At 38.1% G+C, this 25,440-nt stretch overlaps 1 protein-coding gene across 3 annotated transcripts; it reads right to left on the bottom strand.

The window, feature by feature from the left end:
- Positions 1 to 695: 695 nt before the first annotated feature.
- On the bottom strand, positions 696 to 25,221 carry PTGR2 (prostaglandin reductase 2). Of its 3 annotated transcripts, none has more exons than XM_036117822.2 (10): positions 25,079 to 25,220; positions 21,535 to 21,618; positions 19,723 to 19,841; positions 11,629 to 11,820; positions 8,658 to 8,828; positions 7,436 to 7,645; positions 6,408 to 6,529; positions 5,262 to 5,349; positions 3,658 to 3,697; positions 696 to 1,719 (listed from the first exon to the last, which is right to left on the bottom strand). In XM_036117822.2, exons 2-10 carry the CDS (start codon positions 21,569 to 21,571, stop codon positions 1,643 to 1,645), a joined length of 1,056 nt encoding a protein of 351 aa, XP_035973715.1. In that variant the 5' UTR covers positions 21,572 to 21,618; positions 25,079 to 25,220; the 3' UTR covers positions 696 to 1,642. The 3 variants fall into 3 exon arrangements, with proteins under 3 accessions (XP_035973715.1, XP_077910051.1, XP_077910052.1); XM_078053925.1 differs by lacking the exon at positions 696 to 1,719 and adding an exon at positions 1,726 to 2,643 and having other exon boundaries at positions 25,079 to 25,221; XM_078053926.1 differs by lacking the exons at positions 696 to 1,719; positions 25,079 to 25,220 and adding exons at positions 1,726 to 2,643; positions 24,832 to 25,054.
- Positions 25,222 to 25,440: the final 219 nt, after the last annotated feature.

Genomic DNA, 25,440 nt, shown 5'->3' with positions numbered 1-25,440 from the left:
ATCTAGTTCTGCATTCCATTCGGGACGGGGTAAGAATTGAGACTCAGGTGTACAACTTTTCTTCTAATATGAATTCCCTTGAGTCTGGATTCCCTATATGAGGATGGAAAGAGCTCTCGAATATCCACACTGGGGACTAGAACACTTGAGTTCCAGGCTGGATGCCACCACATGTTAGAGCTTTATGCGGTTGAGACTTTTTTGAAATTACTAATTTTTAAATACTTGCTGTGTGCCAGAGGATGAGGAACTCAGTTACTAAGATAGTGGCAGTGGGAATTAAAGGAGTTCTCGAAGGCATTTTCAAGGGTGACAGGCCTGACGACAGGCATCTGAATGAGTGAAGGAGTATTAGTTTGGGTGCGCAATGGTGATTTAAAAACAAAGTAGAAACACGTAAGAGGAAGGTAATTCCTCTTTAGATAAACAGTTTATCCCGGGTGCCAACAGGATATTTTACTTGGGTGGTCCTAAGCTCAAGTAAGAGGTCAGAAATAGAGATGCAGATTTGGGAGTTATCAACATACAACGCTCTCTGGAGATGAAATGGTCCAGGAAAGGTATATAAAAGAAGAGGACACTGAGGTCAACTGGAGTGACTGATTACTAACACGGTTTGAATCTACGTCCTACATATGTTGCAGACAAAAGTATATAGCAGGGTGTAAAAAGGTGACCACAAACCAGCACAACACTTGAAAAATATCTTCAATTTTATTGTTGAAAAGGGTTGATTATAATTAATGAAACAAACCGTCTTATTTAGAGGTACATTAGATCTTGAACATTCATGTTTACAACCAATTGTTAATTTGCTCAGTCAGTCCTGTCATTTTCTAAAGCTGTCTTTGTTGCCTAAATCTTTCTAATCACCTAAAACTTCAAGTGATGTTTGTATCTATTTGCTCAAAATCTTTACACTATTTGACAGTATGTAACTGCTAACCTAAAACAAACATGCTTTTATTAATATACATTTGAGTTTTTAGGCTATACAGTAAATTATTTAGCAAAACTAGTCTGTAATAAACTAGTCTCTTCATCAACCTGACTGACCTGCTTTCTTCTTAACACAAAGCCTCTGCTCTCCTATCCTAAAAACTGCTCCACAAGCTCTAAATTCCCCCCAAACCCCAACACATGCTCTGCCATTAAATCTCTTTTTCATCTACAATATAGAAAAGCCACCCCAATTCTATTCTTATACCAAGTTACAGTTCAAGAATTATGTAAAGCATTTTCAGGTCAACATATATTTACTACGTGTCTTCTCAAGCATTCTATTTTAAATAAAAGTTATTAACTGTAAAAATCGATTTATAAGGTTGACCCATTAAACACTTGTATCAAATCTCCAGTGGTTTCAGAATATCTGATCAAATATCATATATCAGTTTTAGTAAAAGAAAGAAAAATAGGTCATGTTGACTTCAATCTATTACTGTAAATAATCATGTTGGATATAGAGAACACATACGATATTGAAGATATAGGAAAAAATTATGCAACTAGAAAATATTACCAATGATCACATTTAAATAAAAAGCTATCTGTATTCTAAGATTTTTTAATGTATCTTAAAAATCTTTGTGCAAAATGGAAAGAAATCTGTGTATTTCCTTGATAAAGATGCTTATACAGATTACACAGAGGTTTCTTCTGAAATGCAAACTATCTGCTTTCCTATGTTACCTCCTGTCATCATGGACTGGAATGCAGCTAGAAAGAAAAAAAAAACCTAGGTTATATGAAAACATGAATATCACTATCATACATGTTTATTAGTACATGAAACACATACAGTTAATTTGAATAATTTCTGTGATGATTTTAGTATTAAGAATAGAAGGAAACTGTCATGAAAAGAAGTTACAAGATAGGGCGCCTGGGTGGCTCAGTCGTTAGGCATCTGCCTTCAGCTCAGGTCATGATCCCAGGGTCCTGGGATCGAGCCCCGCATCGGGCTCCCTGCTCAGCGGGAAGCCTGCTTCTCCCTCTCCCACTCCCCCTGCTTGTGTTCCCTCTCTCGCTGTGTCTCTGTCAAATAAATAAATAAAATCTTTAAAAAAAAAAAAAAAAGAAGTTACAAGATAAACTAACCCAATTTATATCTTAAAAATGTGCTTTTACCCAAACTATAAATATTTATATCTACCTCAATATTCACTGTTTACAGAGTCTGAAGACTAGAATAAATAAGTATGAGGATAAAATGTCAGCAAAATCAATTTTTCAAAAACTATTAAAAATAATAGAAATCTGGGGCACCTGGGTGGCTAAGCGACCAACTCTTGATTTCCACTCAGGTCCTGATCTCTGGGTGGTGATCTCTGGGTCATGAGGTGGAGCCCCACATTGGGCTCTGTGCTGGGCGTGGAGCGTGCCTGGGATTCTCTCTCCTTCTGCCTCTGCCTCCCCCCACGTCCCCGCACTCCCTATCCCCACTCGTGCACTCTCTCCAAAAAAAAGAAAGATTATAGAAATCTAGGGGCGCCTGGATGGCTCAGTCAGTTAAGTGTCTGCCTTTGGCTCAGGTCGTGATCCTGGAGTCCTGGGATCTAGCCCCTCCATGGGGTCCCTGCTCAGCTGAGAGTCTGCTTCTCCCTCTCTCTCTTCCCCTCTTCCTGCTTGTGCTCTCTCGCTCTGTCAAATAAATAAAATCTTTTTAAAAAAATAGAAATCTAATCATAAAGTTTTACTAAGTAAAATACACATCTGTTTATGCCAGGAAAATGAGTGAAATTTATATTTCTGTTTGGTAAACATATTGATCAAATGTATTAAATATTTTTTCTGAAAAAGTCAAAAAATCAGTTTAATCTCTTTCATTTGAAACAAAGAATGTTGAAATCTGTGTATATTAGGGAAAAAAAAAACCTAGGGGCGCCTGGGTGGCTCACTTGTTTAAGCTTCTGCCTTCAGCTCAGGTCATGATCCCAGGGTCCTGGGACTCGAGCCCCATGCCAGGCTCCCTGCTCAGCAGGAAGTCTGCCTCTCGCCTTGTCTCTCCCCACCCCACCCCCCCAACTCGTGGTTCATGCTCACTCTCTCTTTCTCAAATAAATAAATAAAATCTTAAAAAAAAAAAAAGAAACTTGAAAATCTGTTTAATATAATCTTATGATGCCTTAGAACCATTCAACCTCGGGGCACCTGGGTGCTTCAGTCCCTTAAGTGTCTGCCTTGGGCTCAGGTCATGATCTCAGAATCCTGGGATTGCCCAGCGTTTGGGCTCCCTGCTCAGCAGGGAGCCTGCTTCTCCCTCTTCCTCTGCTCCTCCCCCCTGCTCATGCTCACTGGCTCTCTCTCTCAAATAAATAAATAAATAAATAAATAAATAAAACCATTCAATCTGAAAAAGTTACCTAGAAGCTAAATGACTTTCATGATTCTTACATTTTTTTCATAACTTGTTTCAAAACCAAAGAAACACTTATTTTACGATTTGAAATGTGAAAACAATACTTCTTAAATGCCTCTAAGCTGAACTTTAACAGAGTTTGATGAAGATATTTAAGTAAACCCGCAGGGTGGTTTTACAGGAAAGAAAGAAATGATTTAAAAAGAAAAAAACACCAGTGAAGTACAGTTCAAGGAAAAAAGGGAGTATTTGTGCCAAGCTCATGCATATAATAAATAAATCGACATCCATCTTACCTCCCATGTTTTCCAATCCATTTATCACAGTCTCTTTGATCTGAAAATCAAAATGGCTACATATAATACTCTTTAGGTCAGTGTATCTATTTATAGTTGACCCTGAACAACATGGGTTTGAACTGTGCACATCTATTTATACACAGATCTTTTTTATAAACACGGTACAGTACTATATATGTATTTTCCCTTCCTTGTGATTTTCTTAATAACATTTTCTTTTCTCTAGCTTACTGTAAAGAATACAGTATAGGGGCGCCTGGATGGCTCAGTAGTTAAGTGTCTGCCTTCGGCTCAGGTCATGATCCCAGGGTCCTGGTCCCTGGCTTCAAGCCAGTGGGGAGCCTGCTTCTTCCTCTCCAGCTCCCCCAAGCTTGTGTTCCCTCTCTTGCTATCTCTGTCAAATAAATAAATAAAATCTTAAAAAAAAAAAAAGAATATAGTATAAATTACACTTAACACACAAAATATGTGGTAATCAACCGTTTATGTTATCAGTAAGGCTCCTGGTCAATAGTAGGCTATTAGTAGTTTTGGGGGAGTCAAAAGATATACCGGGATTTTCAACTGCATGGAAGGAGAGAGTGTCAGCACCTTTAACCCCTGAGGTGCTCAGGGTCAACTGTAATATTCTTCATTTTTGCAAAGGGCAGCAACACTATTTAGCACTTTCTGTCTAAAAATAGATATTCCTCATTTCATGGAGGTAGCACAGAAAAGTTTCCTATGAAATGATTTTTAAAAATAAAATCCTCTTGGGGCGCCTGGGTGACAGTCAGTCAAGCATCTGACTCTTGATTTCAGCTCAGGTCGTGGGACTGAGTCTGGCATCAGGCTCTAGGCTCTGGGGCTCTGGGCTCTGTGGCGAGTCTACTTGAGATTCTCTCCCTCTCTCCTTGCCTCTCCCTACCGCTCACAACGGTCTCTCTCTCTCTCTCTCTCTGTAGAACAGGTAGATAAATCTTTTAAAGATATAAAAATAAAAAAATAAAATCCTCTTTTCCCACTGTCTCATCTTCAACTGGTAATATCACAAACTATACAATCTCTTTTCAAAAAACAAAGTACGTAAACATAAGCACATACACATATAACTTTGCCTATCATTTGCAAGTTTCAAGAACATCCTAGGTCAGGATCTCTAGACCCCAGATTAATAACTTGATCTTCAGCCAGCAACCAAGATATATCAGAATATCAGGGAGGGAACAAAAGATGTATGGTGCTAGAGGGTTAGGGGAACAAGGAGGTGCTTATAAGATTTTTGAGAAAGCAGAGCTTCTAACACATAGTAGCATTCCATAAATATTTGTTAAAGTAATGAATATTAAAATTTGGAAAAAAACACCTATTTACCTTGTAATATAGTCTAAGAAAAGTAAAGGTTAATGAAAAATGAAATCTTAGATAAAGGTACTAACAGGAAAGAGTTTCTCAATTAGGAGGTTATACTCACCTGGGAGTAAACTTAATTTACAATATTTAGTACAATTTTGTAGGAATTTTTATTATGAAGTTATGTTTGCCATCATAAATTCAAATAACATAAAAGTATATTAAGTAGCAGACAAATGATATTGATAAACAACAGAAACAAGTTCTACCTTTAGCTTCCCTTCTTTAAACCACTGACTCAGCTGTAGAATGCCAGACTCAAATTTGTCCTTATAGTTCAACACCAGAAATCTTTCTCTGTAGTGGGGAAGAAAAGGATAATGATCAGAGACTATGGAGGGTGAAATAGTCCAAAACCAAATCATTCCAGAACTCTAATATCTGTTAATCTTTCAAACATTAGGACTTAATCACACAGAGTCTGGTCAGATACAGTTTTAGGTGTAGTTACAGGTTTAAGTATAGTGAACTTCTATTGTTTTGTCTGGCCAGCATCCAGAACTCTGTTTGGTAATTAGCACTGTGATTTAACTTTGTGGGTAGTATCCTTTCCTCACCCATCTGTGACCAAAGCCAGGCCAGTCTGAGCCAGTAAGTATCAGCTTTGGGACTTAACAAAACCGAGAGGAGAGAGCTGTTCTCTTTTTGCTTGGGTTGCTAACCTAGTATAAGACAAGAGATAACAGTCATCCTCTTGCTGCGCTGCAAAAGAGCCTGCGAGGGAACAGAGCCAACCCAAAAGAAAGCACAGCCCAGAAGTAGAGAAAAACTGAGTAGCGATGCCACTACGCACACCTTTTATCCAGCCAAATCTAAGTCAATACTAACACCGGACTTCTCAGAAACACGAGCCAATAAATTTCCTTTGTACTTAAGCCAATGTGAGTTGAGTTTCTATCACTTGGGGAAAAAAAGACTTGCAAAAGACTGATAGAACAGATGCATTTTTAGAAAGTTTTCTGCCAGGGCACTAGTTGACAAAAACCTAAATATTGAACTGGCTTAAAATGTATGTTTTCAAGTTTTATTTAATAAGGGAAAATTATAGGGGCGCTTGGATGGCTCAGATGGTTGAGTGTCTGACTCTTGATTTAGGCTCAGGTCATCATCTCAGGGTCATAAGATCAAGCCCTGCAGTGTGCTCCACGCTCAGCTCATCGGGGAGTCTGCTCTCTCTCCCTTCTCTCTCAGCCCCTCCCCTCTGTGTGAGTACAAGTGTGCTCTCTCGCTCTCTGAAATACATAAATAAATCTTTTTTAAAAATAAAAATTATATATGAAGAACATACATTTTATATACATCTATGATCTTTAAACTCATGAACCTGGTAATAAGGGGAAAAGGGTAGACCATACCTTGTGATGTTTCTTTCTTTTTGGATTGCTTCTACAGCAGGGGGTAGTGGAGGAGGATAAGGCACATCTTTGTTGTACTGAGAAATTTGACCACACAGGATGATATGGCTGTTCTGATTCATCTGTTCAGAGAAAACTGATTATTATACCCTAAAATATATGCCTTACCTATGTTTCCTGATTTTATGGCTGCTTCAATGAAAGCCTCCTTGATTATTATATTTAATCAATTGGTGCCAATTAACTGATTTTGCTTTGCAAATTTATGCCTTATATGTTTTTAAGAGTTTTAATTAACTAGGAAACAAATCCCCTCCAAAGGAACATAGAGGTAAGTGAGAGTTCGGTCACGTGCAAAAGAATTACACTGGTGTTGCCATTGTTGCTACCGTCAGTAGTAGCTGTAAAGTCTTTTCTTGGATTTAAATAACCTCAACTGCAAATAATTTTACATATAGTAAAGGACAATGCAGTGTTAATAGCTAACATTCATATTTTATAACCTTGTCAATAAAAATATGTAAATACCTGCAATCTATGAAAATCCTTTCCCTACCCGAAGTCAGAGGCCATGGCTGTGAGTTAGTTGATAGGGAATTAGGGTCAAAACTTCACCATTTGAACAATACAACTGTAATTTTTTTTTTAAAGATTTTATTTTTAAGTAATCTCTACACCCAGCATGGGGCTAGAACACACAACCCTGAGATCAAGAGTTCCATGCCTGACCAACCAAGCCAGCCAGGCACCACTACAACTATAATTTTTGACAAAAATAAATTGCAGGTAAAAAATATAATATTGCTAGCAAAGAACTGAAATTGATGCTCATGTGCAAATCTGCAAGCAAATGGAAGTAGGTGTCAGCAAGCTTTTCGGTATCATCTAATTACAATACTGATCATTACGTTATTTCTCACAATAAACCCTAGAATTTTACAGTTTTTTTTTCTCAGTATCAAGTAAAAAGATAGCACATCAAATAAAACATAGTATTCAAATTTATAACAAACAAATCGGCACACAACCTGACTTATCACTGCATCACTGATGTCACCACCAACATTGTCAAAGTAAACATCCACTCCAGCTGGGCATAATTCACGGAGCTGTTCTGCCACATTCCCCTTTTTATAATTAACTGCAGCATCAAAGCCTAGTTCTGAGGTCAGAAAGAGGCACTTCTCCTGTGTTCCACAAATTCCCACCACTCTGGAACAGCCCATCAAATGGCCAATCTAGGGGGGAAATTTTTAAAAATTAAACAATTTTCTGTTGCCACATTTAAGTGTAAAAATGTGAAAGCATACAAGATATTACAAGTATATGAGAGTATTCATCACAATTAGGTTTGATTACAGAGCTGTTGGCTTAAAGTAATTTGAAACCAAAAGAATTGAGACCAGATATAATGTCACTCCTAAAAAAATGAAGACTGACTAACATTAGACTTAGTTTTTAAATCACACAATTTAAAGCTGATTTCATAAAAGGAATAGTCAGACTCAAAACATCACTATCTTGCAGTTCAATATTTTTCAGGCCTCTGAGGAACTAAAAATCACCACTACGATAAAATGTTTTGTTTCAATGGTTTTCACACTATAAAGGCTGTTATTCATAAAACAATTTACTTTAAAATTCTATCATAACCCTTACTATATTTCTAGAACCCAGTAAGTGCCCTCTTACTTGAAGATTCTTTTCAAAAATATGAGTTTGCCTTTTAAGTCATGAATTCCAGATAGGTACTCTATGAGCTTCTTCCTTATATTGATTAAAGCAATGCTCTAGCATTTATCATGTCTATTTTTGGTTAACAGAGAACAAGATACAGAAATCTACGTTTTTCATGTTGTTATGAAGAGAGTCTAAGCACGTAATAACATCATTTCTACCCGAAATGTGTAAAATAACATTATACATTTGTTCAATTTTCTATTTTAAATTATATACATGTATCCAGAAATTTGATTATGACCACTTTTTTAGAAAATCAAGTAATTCTCAGAAATTTTACCTGCCCCGGGGCGCCTGGGTGGCTCAGTTGGTTAAGCGACTGCCTTCGGCTCGGGTCATGATCCTGGAGTCCCTGGATCGAGTCCCGCATCGGGCTCCCTGCTCAGCAAGGAGCCTGCTTCTCCCTCTGACCCTCCCCCCTCTCATGTGCTCTCTCTCTCATTCTCTCTGTCTCAAATAAATAAATAAAATCTTTAAAAAAAAAAAAAAAAAAAAAGAAAGAAATTTTACCTGCCCGGCCAAGGATCCACAAGCACCGGCAGCTCCACTAACAACCATTGTCTGATTAGATCCACCAGTTATATGACCTTTTTCCTGTATCCCAATCAAGGAAGTCAAACCAGGCATACCTATAGCTCCAAGAAAGTATGAAAGGTTCCCATCCACAAGTTGTGGGTCTACCTAAAATAAAATATATAACTTTAAAAAATAATACTAGGAATTCCTGTTTTAAGTCAACAAGGTAGAAACAACCTGTTATGGACTGTTGTATCCCCCCAAATTCTTATGTTGATGACCTATCCCTTAATGTAACTATATTTGGAGAAAGGGTTTTTATGGAGATAATTAAGGTTAAATAAAGTCGTAAGGAAGGGGCCCTAATCCAGCAGGACTTGTTTCCTGATGAGAAGAGGAAGAGACACCAGAGCTCTTTCTCTGTGTGTGCACAAAAGAAAGGCTGAATGCCCTGTGAGGACACAGCAAAAAGGCAGCCAACTGCAAGCTAGAAAGAGAGCCTTCACTACAAACCAAATTTTCCAGCACCTAGATCTCAAAGTTTTAGCCTCCAGAACTGTGAGAAAATAAATTTCTGTTGTTTAAGCCACCAATCTATGGTATTTTGTAATGGCATTCCAAGCAGACTAATAAACAACCCAATACGGTTTCCAGAACAGTGAGCCATTCTTCAGTCTTGCTAAAATTCTATAATTTACTTGTACAAAGTAAAAAAGAAATGAATATTACTTCTCTTTATAGTAAAAAAACAAACAAACAAAAACTTTAAAGAATTCCCACATGGGGGGTGCCTGGGTGGCTCAGTCGGTTAAGCATCTGCCTTCAGCTCAGGTCATGATCCCAGGATCCTGGGACTGAGCCCTGCATTGGGCTCCCTGCTCTGCGGAATGCCTGTTTCTCCCTCTCCCTCTGCTGCTGCCCCTGCTTGTGTGCTCACTCTCTCTCTCTCTCTTTGTGTCAAATAAATAAAATCTTAAAAAAAAAAAAAGAATTCCCACATGAAACACACTAACCATTCTTTCTTGTCAATGCCCCAAGTACATAAAAAGAGAAGAAATATTTAAGGGGAAAACACTAGGCAGAGTTGGAAGGTTTTAAAATCTCTGAGCAATTCCAAAGTAAACATTTATCCATATAAAAATCAGCTCAAACCCTACTGATGCTTAAAGTGTACCATAAAAATATAAGGAAAGTGTGATACATTTCTTTTAGTTTAATTACAGAATAAAATGAGGGCTCTCTCAACTTTTTAGTATGTAGCATTGATGTTTATATGTTTACCAGGCCCTATCAATAATTAATTATACTTCTACATTCTCTGTGTCTGTTTTCTTTTTTCCTTTTTTTCTTATTAACATATAATGTATTATTTGTTTCAGGGGTATAGGTCTGTGATTCATCAGTCTTACACAATTCACAGTGCTCACCATAGCACAAACCCTCTCTCTGTGTCTGTTTTCTTATCTGTAAAGTTAGGAGGAATTGGATCAAGAGAAATGATATGGAAAGACTCCCTACCATAAAAATTTTATAATAATTTTTTAAGAAATTGAATAGTTTGGTAAAAACTTAATAAACCACCAAAAGTAATTAAGATTCACCATCTTAATTTGATTTGTACTTAAACTGTCATAAATAAAATGGCAGTTTGTATTCAGCAGTCTTAAACAGCTATCAGTTAAATCTAGTATGTACATAAAGGTAATTGAGATATTAAAGTCAACAATACTTAGAAAGGTCTACACAGAAATATTTCATGTAGGTAATAGTTATTTATTAGTAAAGCCAATATAAAAACATTGAAAGATATGTTTGTGTTAGCAAATATCCTTTCTCCATCCCTTTTGAATTCCCCTTCCTCATTTCTAATACCTGTGCCTAAAGCCTTTTAAGCTCTCCCCAACTGCTCCATTTCCCACCATAGCACAATGACAGGGAAAACCAGAACCTGCTGCATATTTCTTTCTCACTTCCTGGCTAAGAAATTTCTAGTTAAATATATTTTTCAACTTAAAGTACCATTAAGTTGAAAATTATTGTATAACGTCTGCCACATATCATTTGTATCTTGTCACCTTTAACTGACAAGAACTTGTAATAATAAAAAGTACTAAGGGCACCTGGGTGACTCAGTCGCTTAAGCGTCTACCTTCAGCTTGGGTCATGGTCCCAGGGTCCTGGGATCGAGCCCCATGTGGGGCTCCCTACTCAGTGGGGAGCTTGCTTCTCCCTCTCCCTCTCCCTGTGCCCCTCCCCCGCTCCCACTCGTGCTCTCCCTCTCTCAAATTAATTTTAAAAATTTAAAAATCTTAAAAAAAATACTAAAATTTTATAAAACTTTTAAGAAAGTCTTAGTCATATTTCTCATAGCATCTAATTTCCACACTCATTTGTGAGAGAGCTACTATTTTCATCTTGCACATGAGGAAACTAAGGGTCAAAGGCATAAAGTAACTTCCCTGACGACATATATTAGGTTGAATTACATGAAGCTGCCAGGTTTTATAGGTCAAAACAGACAAATAATGGTAATTTCACATGATTCAAGTAGTAGCAGAAACTGAACTCAGGACTTTCATAGAAAAAGTAATTTCAAGAACAAACCAAATGCATTTCTTAAGTCAAATGGCAATTTCTCAGGAAACTTTAAAGCACACAACTCTAAGGGGCCTTCTGGTTGTTGGCATAAAATATTTTTTGATGCTTACAATTCAGGTTTTATTTTATATATGCAAAATTTGAGAAATAAACACAGAAAACACCACCATCCACTAATAATCTTAAGAACTGTCATATATAGTTATGGCCCACAGTGCAAAAGAAACAGTTTTCCACATTTTGGAAGCTATCTAAAAGAAAATATATGCTTTTATTATTTTTCCCTGATAACAAACTGAATGCCAAATTCACAAAGTAAAAATTAATGGGGGAGGGGGGAATCCAGATATTGTATATTATACATCACCTTTTCAAGGCTATTTCCATCCAGAATAACCTTGGTTTGCCAGGGCCAATATGAAGAAATCACAAAATCGCCTTTGGTAAAATTTATGTGTTTGCTTTCTTCTACAATCCCAATACCTCCACCATCAACCACTTGAGACAACTGCCAAGCTCTTATATAATCAGTACCAGTGTCTTCATTCATTCTGCAACGCTAAAAAAGAAAAACGTTGATTAGAATAATTCTGCCTGATAATACTGGCCAGTTTATTAATTTACCTGGTGACTAAAAGAAAGGTATATAGTCAGTAATGTTAAATAAAGTCTTAGTCAAACAAATCATATTTATCTTAAATTCTATCTTCCTTTCAGTTATTTTTTATCCTGAAAAAAAGATGTATCCCCTCTCTAATCAGTAAAGAAGTACAATTAGAAAGGTCCACAACTTTGTGAACAGACTAAAAACCACTGAATCGTACACTTTATTTTTTTTAAGTTTATTTATTTATCTACTTATTTTTAGTCATCTCTACACCCATCATGGGGCTTGAACTCATGACCCCAGGATCAAGAGTCACATGCTCTTCTGACTGAGCCAGCCAGGCGCCCCTTAATTGTACACTTTAAATGTATAAACTGTATGATAGATGAATTATATTTCAATAAAGCTGTTAAAATTTTTAAACGATTAAAGAAATGTTAAGTACTAATACATTACACTAGCAAAAATAATACAAAATACTGTGTCAATGGCTTCAATGGATTGTGGCAAATTACCTACACTTACATGTTGCTATTACAAAACTGTATATTTTTTATAGAAAATAAACTGGCAACATATAGACCATAATACTACTCATTTCTATTGGCCTAGCGATTCTGCTTCCTCAATGAAAAGAACCCAAGAAGAAATGAAACTACTTTTACACAGTTGTTCATCACAATTTCAGGCCAAGCATTACATCATACCCCAAAACCTTAGGTGGATGTTCTCTTTATTCTATGAAGACAAAATATCACAATGTTACCACACCTTTCCACAGGACTAGAGCTAAAGATCTCTCTGGGAAGCAATCAAGGCTTTCTTCTTCTCTGTGGCTCACTCTTGCCCACTCATGAAGGCCAAGATGTAGAGGCCCACAGTGTGGTCCAGGAGATAGAAAAGATAGAAGGCTACTTGATTAAGGGGCCCCATGTGGTATAGTTTTCACCAGGGAAAAGGACCAAACAGGGAATTGAGGCAGAAGCTTCTATGACAATACACTTCTGCTAGTGTGCCCCTCCCAAGTATTCTTAGAAAGCAAGAGTAACAGCCACTGAATACTGCCAGACCAAGGACCTGACCCTCTTTCTCTTCTTTTTTAAGGTGATTTATTTTTATTTTTTAAAGTAATCTCTACACCCAGTGTGGGGCTCGAACTAACAACCGCGACATCAAGAGTAGTCACATGCTCTACTAGGACCTGACTCTTAAACAAGGCTAACAGAAAAAACAGGAACAAGTAATTCTCCATGGGTGAGCAAATGATGTCAACACAATAGAATATTATATAACCACCAAAATAATGATATTTGGACTGGTTTTTCATATGAAAGTATGTACATAAAGTCACTTAAATATCAAAGTAGTATATATACATTAAATACAACCATGTAAAATACTGTGTACACATGGTGATTAAAATTAATTATGATCTTGCTTAATAAGGGCAGGAAGTAATGATGCCAGCTGTCAGCACAGTAAGAATAAGAACTAATAAATGGATTTGGAAATTTGAAAAAATAAATAAAATAAAATTAGTTATGAATTTGGATATATTATTTTTTTAAGAACAATGTCTAGTAAAAGCAACCAAAATTATTTTCTTTCCTCTTTCAATACTTAATAAACACCATGCTGGTGACTGGAAATATAGTGATAAATAAGACCTCTGTCTCCTTAAGTTTACTCTTTATTAGGGAAGACAGACATCTAGTAACTACACAGATAATTCTTCATTACAACTGGGATAAATGCTATAGATCAAGGTACTGTTTTGAGAAAATGTAACAGAGAGAGGACTAGTCTGAGGGATCAAGGTAATTTACCAAAGCAAATCCTTTTAATGCAGGCTTTGAGGGAATAACAGGAGTTGGCCACGTAATGGGAGAGGCGTGGGAGGAAGACAGAGGGACAGCATGTATGAAGGCCTGTTTTAATTTTTACTCGGGATTTTTAGTCAGGTATAGTAAAACAACAGACACGGAGACAACTGCCTCGAAGGAAGAGTTTATTACTTACAATTCCCAAGAGGAGGAGCCCTGTGTGGTAACACAGGGCCACACAGGGAAGCACCAGAGTTAGTCAGGAAGAAAAAGCAGCAACAGGAGAGCATGGCCCAGAGTCTTTTTTTTTTTTTTTAAAGATTTTATTTATTTATTTGACAGAGAGAGACACAGCGAGAGAGGGAACACAAGCAGGGGGAGTGGGAGAGGGAGAAGCAGGCTTCCCGCTAAGCAGGGAGCCCAATGCGAGGCTCGATCCCAGGACCCCGGGATCATGACCTGAGCCGAAGGCAGACGCTTAACGACTGAGCCACCCAGGCGCCCCTGGCCCAGAGTCTTTACTGTGGTTTCAGGGGGAAGAAATGGGCAAGACAGGGTAGGCAAACTTGAGTAAGTTTAGGATTAGACAGTTTGAATAATTTCCGTGGGCTCTGGCTTATAGGAGTGGTCCCTAGTTGTCTGGCACCTGGCCCTTTGGTGATTTGGGGCACAGAAAATATTGGGTTGGTGTGTGAGAATTAGATGAAGGAGGTGGTTGGTATGTTCCAGGCAAGATGTTTGTTATCTCTAAAAATATGCTGGTAGGGGCAGTCTCTCCAGGATTAGGAAGACCCCTAAGATATGAAAGCATTAAAAAATACAGAAAAGGAAAAACAGGGCTAATATAAGGCTTGAGCAAAAAGGGCCACTGGTGTGTTATACACAATAAGAGGCCCAGTGTGGCCAGGGTACAAGAGGAAGAAGTAAAGTAGGGTATGGTAAGGCTGGGCAGGCAAACAGGGACCAGACTATGTAGCATCTTTTTTTTTTTCATCAGCAAGTATTTATTTATTCTATGAGTACAGTGTTATGGTAGATCTTGTTAATAACTGACCTAACATTTCATTAGGCTATTTTGATTTATTTTTTAAATTTTATTTTATTATGTTTTTCACCATACATTACATCATTAGTTTTTGATGTAGTGTTCCATGATTCACTGTTTGCGTATAACACCCAGTGCTCCATTCAATACGTGCCCTCTTTAATACCTATCAACAGGCTAACCCATCCCCCCACCCCCCTCCCCTCTAGAACCCTCAGTTTGTTTCTCAGAGTCCATAGTCTCTCATGGTTCGTCTCCCCCTCCAATATCCCCCCCTTCATTTTTCCCTTCCTACTATCTTTTTTTTTTTTTTAAGATTTTATTTATTTATTTGACAGAGAGAGACAGAGCGAGAGAGGGAACACAAGCAGGGGGAGTGGGAGAGGGAGAAGCAGGCTTCCCGCGGAGCAAGGAGCCCGATGCGGGGCTCGATCCCGGGATCCTGGGATCACGACCTGAGCCGAAGGCAGCCGCTTAACCAACTGAGCCAACCAGGCGCCCTATCTTTTTTTTTTTTTTAACATATAATGTATTATTTGTTTCAGAGGTACACGTCTGTGATTCATCAGTCTTACACAATTCACAGCGCTCACCATAGCACATACCCTCCCCAATGTCTATCACCCAGCCACCCCACCCCTCCCACCCCCACCACTCCAGCAACACTCAGTTTCCTGAGATTAAGAATTCCTATCAGTGAGATCATATACTTGTCTTTCTCTGATTGACTTATTTCACTTAGCATAATACCCTCTAGTTCCATCCACGATGTGGTGTGTATATATATATATATATATATGTATATATACATATACATACACACACACACATACACACACACACACACACACACACAATGGAATATTATGCAGCCATCAAAAACCCCGAAATCTTGCCATTTGCAACAGACTATGTAGCATCTTAGACCATGTCCAGAACGTTAGTCTTTATCTCAAGACTAAAGGAAAGCCATTCAAGATAAAGGTGACATGATTAGTTGCTTTGTAAAAATATCTTTCTGGCTGCAGTGTGGAAGACCATGTAAGGGGGCAAAGAGTGTATGCAAGGATACCCCATTGGGAGAGGAAACAATGGTCATTCAGACTAGGTAGATGCCCTTGGAGTTTACGGGGAAGTGTCCTGAATTGAGATGTACTTAGAAGTAGGATCTGCAGGACCTGAGGTTGACTGACAGAATGACTACAGAGAACAAAGAGACAAAATTCTCAAGAAAAACTCAGTGCTTTGTAGCATGAAATGAGTGGATGGAGGAGCTATATACTTCCCTAGAGGAAAAAGAGGTTTTCTGTTTTTGTTGTTTTGAGGTTGAGGGTATTTAGAAGTGGAGGTCATGAATTCAATTCATGTCATAATCTTAGTTGTTTCATCATCTCTCCTAAAATCTTTGGGTCATAAATTTCTCTCACTGTAAGACTCTCAGAGGGAATTCTGCTGAATAGGAAGTTTGTTCCAACTTAAAGAATACTGTGTAAAACACATCCTTTCTGCTTGTTTTCAACTATTCCTTTTTGACTGCTCTGTTTGATTTTTAAAACCCTTCTAACCTTGAACCTTGGCTTTATTTTGGTAAATTTTATTCTCTTAATTTACTTTGTACTTATTATCCTGGGCTTAAATGACATGCTTTACATTTTGTTCATCAGGGCATGGGTAATCCTTTGTGCCCTGAGCTATGTCTTATACACTGAAGAGGTGAAGTCTTATGAAATCCAAACCAGTCATCATCAAGAATTGACTCTAAATACTAAATAGTGCACTGTCATTTTTCTCTTGAATTTGTGGTAATTATTCTCCTCATGTGATTTGCTTAGCACAGTGTTGAGTGTGTTGAGAGTGTTGAGGCCCATAGCTTGACTGAGCTTGTCTTAGCTGCCATTGAAAGGTGGAGCATCTTTAGGTCTGTGGGAAATCAGTGACCTAATTTACCCCTCTGTATCAACTTGAACATTTGTCTATTTAGAATGTTCTAGACCAATCACCACCTCATTTCCCTAGCCCATAAAGAAAAATTTCTTCCTAGCCCAGGGAAGAATTTTGAATGAAGTCATCAATTTGCTTTCCACTGTTAGCATAATCGAGTGTGACTGGTGTCACTCAAAGAGGCTGAACTGCACTCCTGGATCAGAGGGAAAAGGAGCCTTCCCAAAGCTACAACTCTCCTGGCAGAAAACGGCACTGTCATTGGGTATCCACTGTAAATGAAGCCTGAGAAGAGGCAAGCCAGGATTTTCTTTATCCCTTACAACGGCACTTTAAAAGCCAAAAGGAGGAGGCAAGCAGACAGTACAGAAACAGTAATACAGAAAAAGATTATAAATCGCTTATTTGTTTCTTTGGCCAACTTTCTACTTTTCAAAGACTAATGTATAGGAGCTTCCTGAATGTCATTCATTATCATCTTTTTTCTTATTTATATTACAAATTTTTCTAAGTTTGCCATTTATCTTTTGATTTTGTACATGCTATTTTATTGTGTCTTACAAAACAGTGTTTTTTTAAGTAGTCATATTTATCAATCATGTTTTTTCGTATTAGCTGGGTTTGCTGTCATTCTTACAAAGTCCTTCATTCCCCAACACCATTCAATTGTTTACCCAGACATATATAGGGAGAGAGAATCTTTTTTTTTTTTAATGTTAGTCACCATACATTACATCATTAGTTTTTGATGTAGTGTCCCATGATTCATTGTTTGTGAATAACACCCAGTGCTCCAAGCAATGCGTGCCCTCCTTAATACCCATCACCCGGCTAACCCATCCCCCCACCCTCCGAGAGAGAGAATCTTAAGCAGGCTCCACATCCAGTGCAGAGCCAATGCATGACCTGAGATCATGACCTGAAATCAAGAGTCAGGTGCTTAACAACTGAGCCACCCAGGTGCCCCCTAAAATTTTTTATAGTTTCATTTTTTTAATTTTTTTATTATCTCTTGGAATTTATTCTAGTGAAGGATTGAGATAAGAACGTAATTTTTTCCCAAAAGTATACAGTCAACTGATCCAACACAGTTTATTGAATAAGCTATCCTGATTTTCTTTCTTTTTTTAAAAAAGATTTTATTTATTTATTTGACACAGAGAGAGAGATAGCAAGAGAGAGAGAAAGAGAGAAAGAGCACAAGCAGAGGGAGCGGCAGGCAGAGGGGAGAAGCAGCCTTCCTGCATGAGCAGGGAGCCCGATGTGGGGCTCAATCCCAGGACTCTGGAATCATGACCTGAGCTGAAGGCAGTGGTTTAACCAACTGAGCCACCCAGGCGCCCCTAAGCTATCCTGATTTTCTCTTAACTTTTTATTTTACATAAATACTCACAGGAAGCTGTAAAATTAGTACAACGAACAGAAATTAATGAAATGGACAATAGGAAAACAATATAGAAAATCAACAAAACCGAAAGTTGGTCCTTTGAAAAATTAACAAAACTGACAAAGTTTTAGCTAAACTGACCAAGAAAAAATAGACAAGACTTAAATTACTAAAATCAGGAATGAAAGAAAGGGTATTACTACCTATCTTTCAGAAATAAAAAAGGATTATAAGGAAATACTAAAAACTGTACGCTAATAAATTACACAACTTAGATGAAATGGACAAATACCCAGAAGCTGACTCAAGAAGAAACAGAAAATCTTAGTAGACCTAAAACAAAGATATTGAACTAGTAATTTTAAAACTCTCCAAAAAGAAAACCCAGGCCAGATAGCTTCATTGATGAATTCTACCAATCTATTCAAGAATACCAATTCTTCACAAACTCTTCCAAAAACAGAACAGGAGGGAATATTTCCCAACCCATTCTGAGGCCCATAGTACCCTGATACCAAAGTCAGGCAAACACATTACAAGAAAACAATAGACCATGAATCTTTAATGGACACAGAATTTCTGTTTTGGATGATGAAAAAGTTCTAGAAATGGAAAGTGGTAATGGCTGCACAACATTGTGAACGTTCTTAATGCCACTGAATTATACACTTGAAAATTGTTAAAATGGCATATTTTGTTATATATATCTTATCACAATAAAAACAAAAACAAAAAACATCCCTTTATGATAAAACATTCAACAAACCAGGAACCAAATCAGGAATAGGAGGAAATCTCCTTAACCTGATAAAGGGCATCTACCAAATCCCACATCATACTTAATGGTAAAAGACTGAATGCTTTCTCCCTAAGATCTAGGAACAAAATAAAGATGTCCACTCTCACCTCTTCTATATAACATTGTACTGGAGGTTCTAATCAGGCAAGAAGATGAAATAAAAAGCATTTGTACAGGAAAAGGAGAAGCAAAAACTATCTCGGTATAGTCTGAGTCCATGTGCCTGAGGGCTTCTCAGCAGCAGTCCTAAACAGTATTTTTCAATAAATCTCCTTTCTCTAAAAGTGAGTCTGTTCCTTCAAAAAGAGACCAACTAGCGGGGTGCCTGGGTGGTGCAGCTGGTTAAGCTTCTGACTCTTGGTTTTGGCTCAGGTCGTGATCTCAGGGTCATGAGACTGAGCCCCGTGTCGGGCTCAGTGCAGAGTCTGCTTCAGTTTCTCTCTCCCTCTGCCCCTCCCCACCGCTCTCTCTAAAATGCATAAATAGGTCTTTAAAAAAAAGAGAGACCAACTAGAATAAAGGTCTTATACACAGCCTGCCTTGTAAATTAGATCAATCTGAGAGAATGTCCAATCCTAATTTACTATCTTTAAGCTTTATTTACTACTGGGAAGTGATCTGGACATTTGAAAGAACCTGATTAACCACATGTACTACTATTATGAAAACATTCTTTTATAACATTCCTTCATAACACTAGTGAATTTAAAAACAAAGGCAACCTGTAATTCCCAGGTATCAAGATATAATTGCTCAAATATTTATTAATCATAAGGATTACACAATAAAATTGAGATGCAACATGCAAAATATGAAAATAAAATTAATTTTCACCAAGTCGCAAAATCCTGATTCTTACCATGTATGGATCCACAGAAAGATAAAGAGTTCTCACTTGTACTTGTCCTTCATTGATATTATCTGATAAATTTACTTCTTCTACTCGGAAATTTTCTGCCACTGGATTACCATTTTTTCCTAAAATATTAAGGAAAATATAAAATCAAAAAGTTACCTTCCTATGTAGTTATTTATTATTCTTTAGAGGGTAACTCTAGGATTCAGATAACTCCCCTTTAATACAGACATGAATAAATCTATATTATTTTGTAATTTCTCTGTAATACAGTATAAATTCTTCAAATAGTTTCAATTGCTCTTGATTTTCCCCAAGAAGTTCCTGTGGAATATTGCTAACAACCTCAAAATTTCTTTTTAAAGATGATTACAGATAAATCACCTCATCTGTTTTAAAATTATAGGATTTCTAAACGTGAAAACTCACAGCCAGTTTAAATTATGAAAATCCAAAATTTACAAGATAGCAGAAACACCACATCAGCCAAAACAAATAGTTAAGTAAACTTTCCTTCCTCATTTTAAGAAGAAATGGAAACTTAAATGAATGCAATTTTTTAAAAAAGTAAAGTCTTGGGGCACCTGGCTGGCTCAGTTGGTGGAGCATGCAACTCTTGATCTCAAGGTTGTGGGTTCAAGCCCCACACTGGTGTGGAGCCTATTTTAAAATAAATTAAAAAGTCTTGAAAACTAGAAAATTTGAAATATTGAAAGAAAAATCTGTAAGCAGAATATGCCATCACTAATGGGCGCCTGGGTGGCTCAGTTGGTTAAGCGACTGCCTTCGGCTCAGGTCATGATCCCGGAGTCCCTGGATCGAGTCCCGCATCGGGCTCCCTGCTCGGCGGGGAGTCTGCTTCTCCCTCTAACCCTACCCCCTCTTGCGGTCTCTCTCTCACTCTCTCTCTCTCTCAAATAAATAAATTAAAAGAAATTAAAAAAAAAAAAAATGTTTAAAAAAGAATATGCCATCACTAAAAATGTATTCTCACTCAGTTATGTTTAATATAAGCAAACTTCCTATTGATTAAATCATCAAATGTCTAAGGTGGGAACAGAATATAAACATTTTAATCTAACAGCTCACTTTGCTAAAACTGAAGTCAGAAAAGGTAAGTGGGGGCGGGGAGGAAAAACAGACAAGGTAAGTGATTTCCCCAGGCCACACACTAAGTAAACAGTAAAACCAAAGCAGCACGCACCCAAACCTCCCAGGTTATTTCCACACCTAAGTTCCTATGATTCAGGTTAGATGTCAGCACAGACATAGGTCAGTGCTTTTCACATAAAACAGAAAGGCAAATTTTAAGAATCAGTGATACATACTACAAAGAAAAAACAAAAGCTATATATATTTGTAGTATAACCTTTTAAATATAATAATTCCAAAATACCTTTTCTTCTTCAACAAACAGCCTTGATAAATAAGTAACCACTTTAAAAACTGATATTACATTGCTTAAAGAGTTTCTTCTAATATCTCTACTACGGTTAATATCTTCCTAACTTAATTTACCACATTGACTATTACTTTTTGTTCCTTCATTTTCATTAATAATTATCAAAGACTGGGGTGCCTGGGTGGCTCAGTTAGTTCAGTGTCCCACTACTGATTTCCGCTCAGGTCATGATCTCAGAGTAGTGGGATCCACCGACCTTGGGCTCCGTGCTCAGCAGGGAGTCTACTTGAGATTCTCTCCCTCCCCCTCTCCTTCTGCCCCTCCCTCTGCTCTCTCTCTCATAAATAGATCTTTAAAAATAACAATAATTATCAAAGACCACAGCTGTTCATTCATCACAGACAAATACATACCAGGTCGGGAATTCAGTACCACTCTTTGTACAATCATCACCTTGCTGCACAGTGGTCTCACAAGATTTCTGTATAAAATAACTCCTATAAACAGAAAAGTTTTTAAATCAGAGTTTTAAAATATTCAGCAATTAAAAAAAAAAGCACATTTGTGTTTCTGAACAAGGAGAAGAAAAATCAAATTTAGGATCCAGAAAAGATATAGTCTACTGTCAGAGTTTGCCTCTGCAAATATGTAAAGAAAGACTAAATCTAGTTAGAATTTTTGGCTAATAGGAACAAGTTCAAAAGACTAAGACAAAATGTTTTTGGCCTCATAATTCAAGCACATTCATTTTATACCATCATGAGTAAGCCTCCCACTGTGGCTTGATTAAAAGAAAACATGATATATTCCTCCAGAGTCAAACAGTTAATCTAGTAGCAAAATAAAAACACTAGCTGCTTGAGATGTAACCAAATTTTCAAAAAATATTTTATTCATTTATCAAAATGGAAATTAACAGTTTTGTTTATAATAGAAGTAAAACATCAGAGGTGCTTGGCTGGCTCAGTTGGAAGAGCATGTGACTCTTGACCTCAGGATTCTGAGTTCGAGCCCCATGTTGGGTGGAAAGGAAAACATAAAAGCATTTTTAAATCCTCACATCATAGGAAATTCTGTAATACAGAATGGCACAATAAGAAAGTAAAGGATCAGTTTATTCTGGATTTTCAATTTGAGCTAATGAAAGAAACAAAATGGAGTTCCAGTGCTGGCACTATCTGACTTGGGGGAAACAGCCCTGATCTTAGGGAGTGTTACTATGTGCCAAGCACTACTGTGAGTGCTATGAAATATATACACACACATACAAACATACACACACACACACACACACACATATATTCATTTAATATTTCATGTATATATTCTTTTTTCAAAGATTTTAAGTAATCTCCACACCCAACATGGGGCTCGACCTTACAACCCTGAGATCAAGAGTCACATGCTCTACTGACTAATCCTGCTAGTCCTGACTGATCCTGATCCCCAAATATATATACTCTTTTAATCTCCTAACAATCCTATTAAGTAGTATTATTATCCCCATTTTACAGAGGAGGAAACTGAGCCTTAAAGGGTTTAAGCACTTTCCTAAGGTGGTGGAGCTAAACATGTCTTTTTTTTTTTTGCCAATTGTAAGCAATTTATTTAGTTTATTTTCCCCCTTTTTAAATTTAAATTCAATTAATTAACATATAATGTATTATTGGTTTCAGAGGTAGAGGTCAGTGATTCATCAGTGTTATATAACACCCAGTGCTCATTACATCACCCAGTTACCCCATCCCCCCACCTCCCTCCCCTCCAGCAACCCTCAAATATGTCTTTTTACAATTGGTTCATTAGAATCAGGATTCAAGGTGCACATACTACCTTTTGAGTCTCCTCTCCTTTTTTATTTCATGCCATCGATTGTTGAAGAAACATTTGTTGCTTAATTCCTTTGTCTATGGAATGTCCTTTGATTGCTTCCTCATGGTGTCATTTACCTCATTCTTCTATCTTCCCCATCCATACCCCCCACCATCCCTGACTAGTAGTTAGATCTAGAGATTTGATTAGATGCAGGTTCAGTTTTTTAGGCAAGAATCTTTAAAGGTGATGCTGTGTGCATCCTATTTCATCACATCAAGAAGTCCAAAATGTTTTGTGGGGCTAAACATATTTTTAAAAGGAAATTTTCTATTGAATCACCTTATGTGTAAATTATGGAAGAATTAAAAAGCAAAATTTTCCAATTTGATGCTGGATCCAAAGGTAACTTGCCCCGAAGTGGTTATTAACAGCACCATAATTTTCAATCAAAGGAGTCTTCCCAAGTGAAGTTTCATATTTGCCCTCTTCCCTGATTACTTTCAATGTATGCTTTCTTTAAAATATGCATACTGTAGATTTGTCCAAATGCTGTTTCTCAGAATTAAAAGTACACTATCAAATTTCTCTCCTTCTGTATTAAATTAGAAAGTTTTCAACTGTCAAATACGAAAATTAACTAAGATAGGATAATTGCACAATATCCCTTGATAGGACAACAAACAACACATTTAAAACATAAAGAACTTGATTTAGTAACAAAATTAAAATCTTAAAATATGACACACCTAGTTCTAGAGCTGAAAGGAGACGTAGTGGTGGTGTTACATTCATCCCTAGTAGAGGAGTGGGGAGGGGACACTCAACTCTTTATTGACTGACATTAAGCACACCATGTTTGTTTGGTCTGATATTAAGTGGATTTCCAATTATGTTAAGTAATATACCAAAATAACACCAGATCAAGAATCAACTGAAAAATTCACTCCCGCCCCCGCATCAGGCGTCCCTGCTCAGCCGGGAGTCTGCTGCTTCTCTCCCTCTGCTGCTCCCCCTGCTTGTGCGCGCTATCAAATAAATAAATAAAATCTTTAAGAAAAGAAAAGAAAATTTCACTCCTGTGCTGGTCATAAAGAGTGTGTTGTTCGAGCGTCTACCTTGTAGCCTAGTATTAGGAAAAGGGCACTGAACTAAGGAGACAGAACTTGGCCGGGCTCTAATCACGTGGGATCTTAGGAAAGGCTCTTCTCTCAGCCAGTCTTCTGAAATGCTACTAAGTGCCAGGAACTGGGCTAAAGTTTTTATAATCATTGTCTCGCTTAACCCCTCCACCCAACAACTCTATGAAGATGGTACCGTCATTTATCCCCATTTTCTAGACGAGGAAAGGGAGTAAACAGAGCGGTCGAATAACTTGCCCATGTTTGCACAACTGGTAATGACCGACACTGGAACCCACACTCAATCAAACACAATACATCCCACTTCCATAACATGAGCTTCTTAATATCTTTTTAAACAAAACACTTCCCTATCCTGATCTCGTTCAATTATCCTGCCATAAACGGCTCTGCTGACACGGCCTTGTTATAAAAGGTGGAAATCTCTGGGATTTCCTCCACTCTTTCTGGCTCGCTGGTCGCTCCCTCTCCTTTTGAGTGTTCTGGTTTCCTCCTGCTGCCCAAGTCTAATATCTGGGGATTCCTGCCTGGCTCTTCCCCTTTCCCATACTGACCTCCCCTTCCTCTCTGGCTCCCACTACCAACCATTCACATGGAAATTAATAAAAATCTGCGTCTACAGCCCAAATTTCAAACTGGCTTCCCTGACTGTAAGCGCCGAGAGGATAGGGTTTGTGTCCACGATTTATGTTCACTCTCTGTATGGCACGATAGGGGGCTCAATAAATATGTGTTAAATGAACGTCCCAGACGCACCTTAAACACGTCCAAACTCGAGGTTGCTTACTCCCAACAGTTAAGAAAAAAAAAAAAAAATCTGCCTCTGTTCCTTCTGGAGCATTCCCTAGCCTAGTGACCTAGGCAATAACGCCCGCGACGCCGCAGCTCCGGAAAAAAAATGGAGGCCACCCTGGCTCCTCGATCCTCCCACACCCGGAAGGCGCGAGCCAGCCCAGGGCTCCCCGGCCAGCAGCTGTGGGGCCGCCCCTCTCCCAGCACTCACCCCCACGCAGCTGGGGAGGAAATCTCGCGCGGCGTGTGGAGCTTGCGAGGGGCCTGCCGCGCGACCTCGGTCCTCCGAACCCAGTACGCAGGCGCACTGCAGACCTCTGCTCCTCGCCTCCGCCCCTTCCACTCCAGCGGCGGGCTTTTACAGTTTAGGCAAGTTTCCTGGGTTCCCACGTTTCGGAGAGAGGTGGGGAAGGTGCGGAGTTTTAAAGGATCCTCACTTGTCTGGGCAGTGTGTTGTGGGGTTTTTTGTTGTTGCTGGCGGGGGAGGGGCAGAGGTCTGAGAGTCATGACCTGAGCCCAAATCAAGAGTGGGTGGCGTACCTGACTGAGCTACTCAGGAATTTAATTTGTTGT

This window comes from Halichoerus grypus, chromosome 8 (genome assembly GCF_964656455.1).
Source record: "Halichoerus grypus chromosome 8, mHalGry1.hap1.1, whole genome shotgun sequence".
Classification (NCBI taxonomy): Eukaryota; Metazoa; Chordata; class Mammalia; order Carnivora; family Phocidae; genus Halichoerus; species Halichoerus grypus.
Note: the sequence above shows the minus strand (reverse complement) of the source record. Positions and strands in the feature narration are given on the sequence as shown.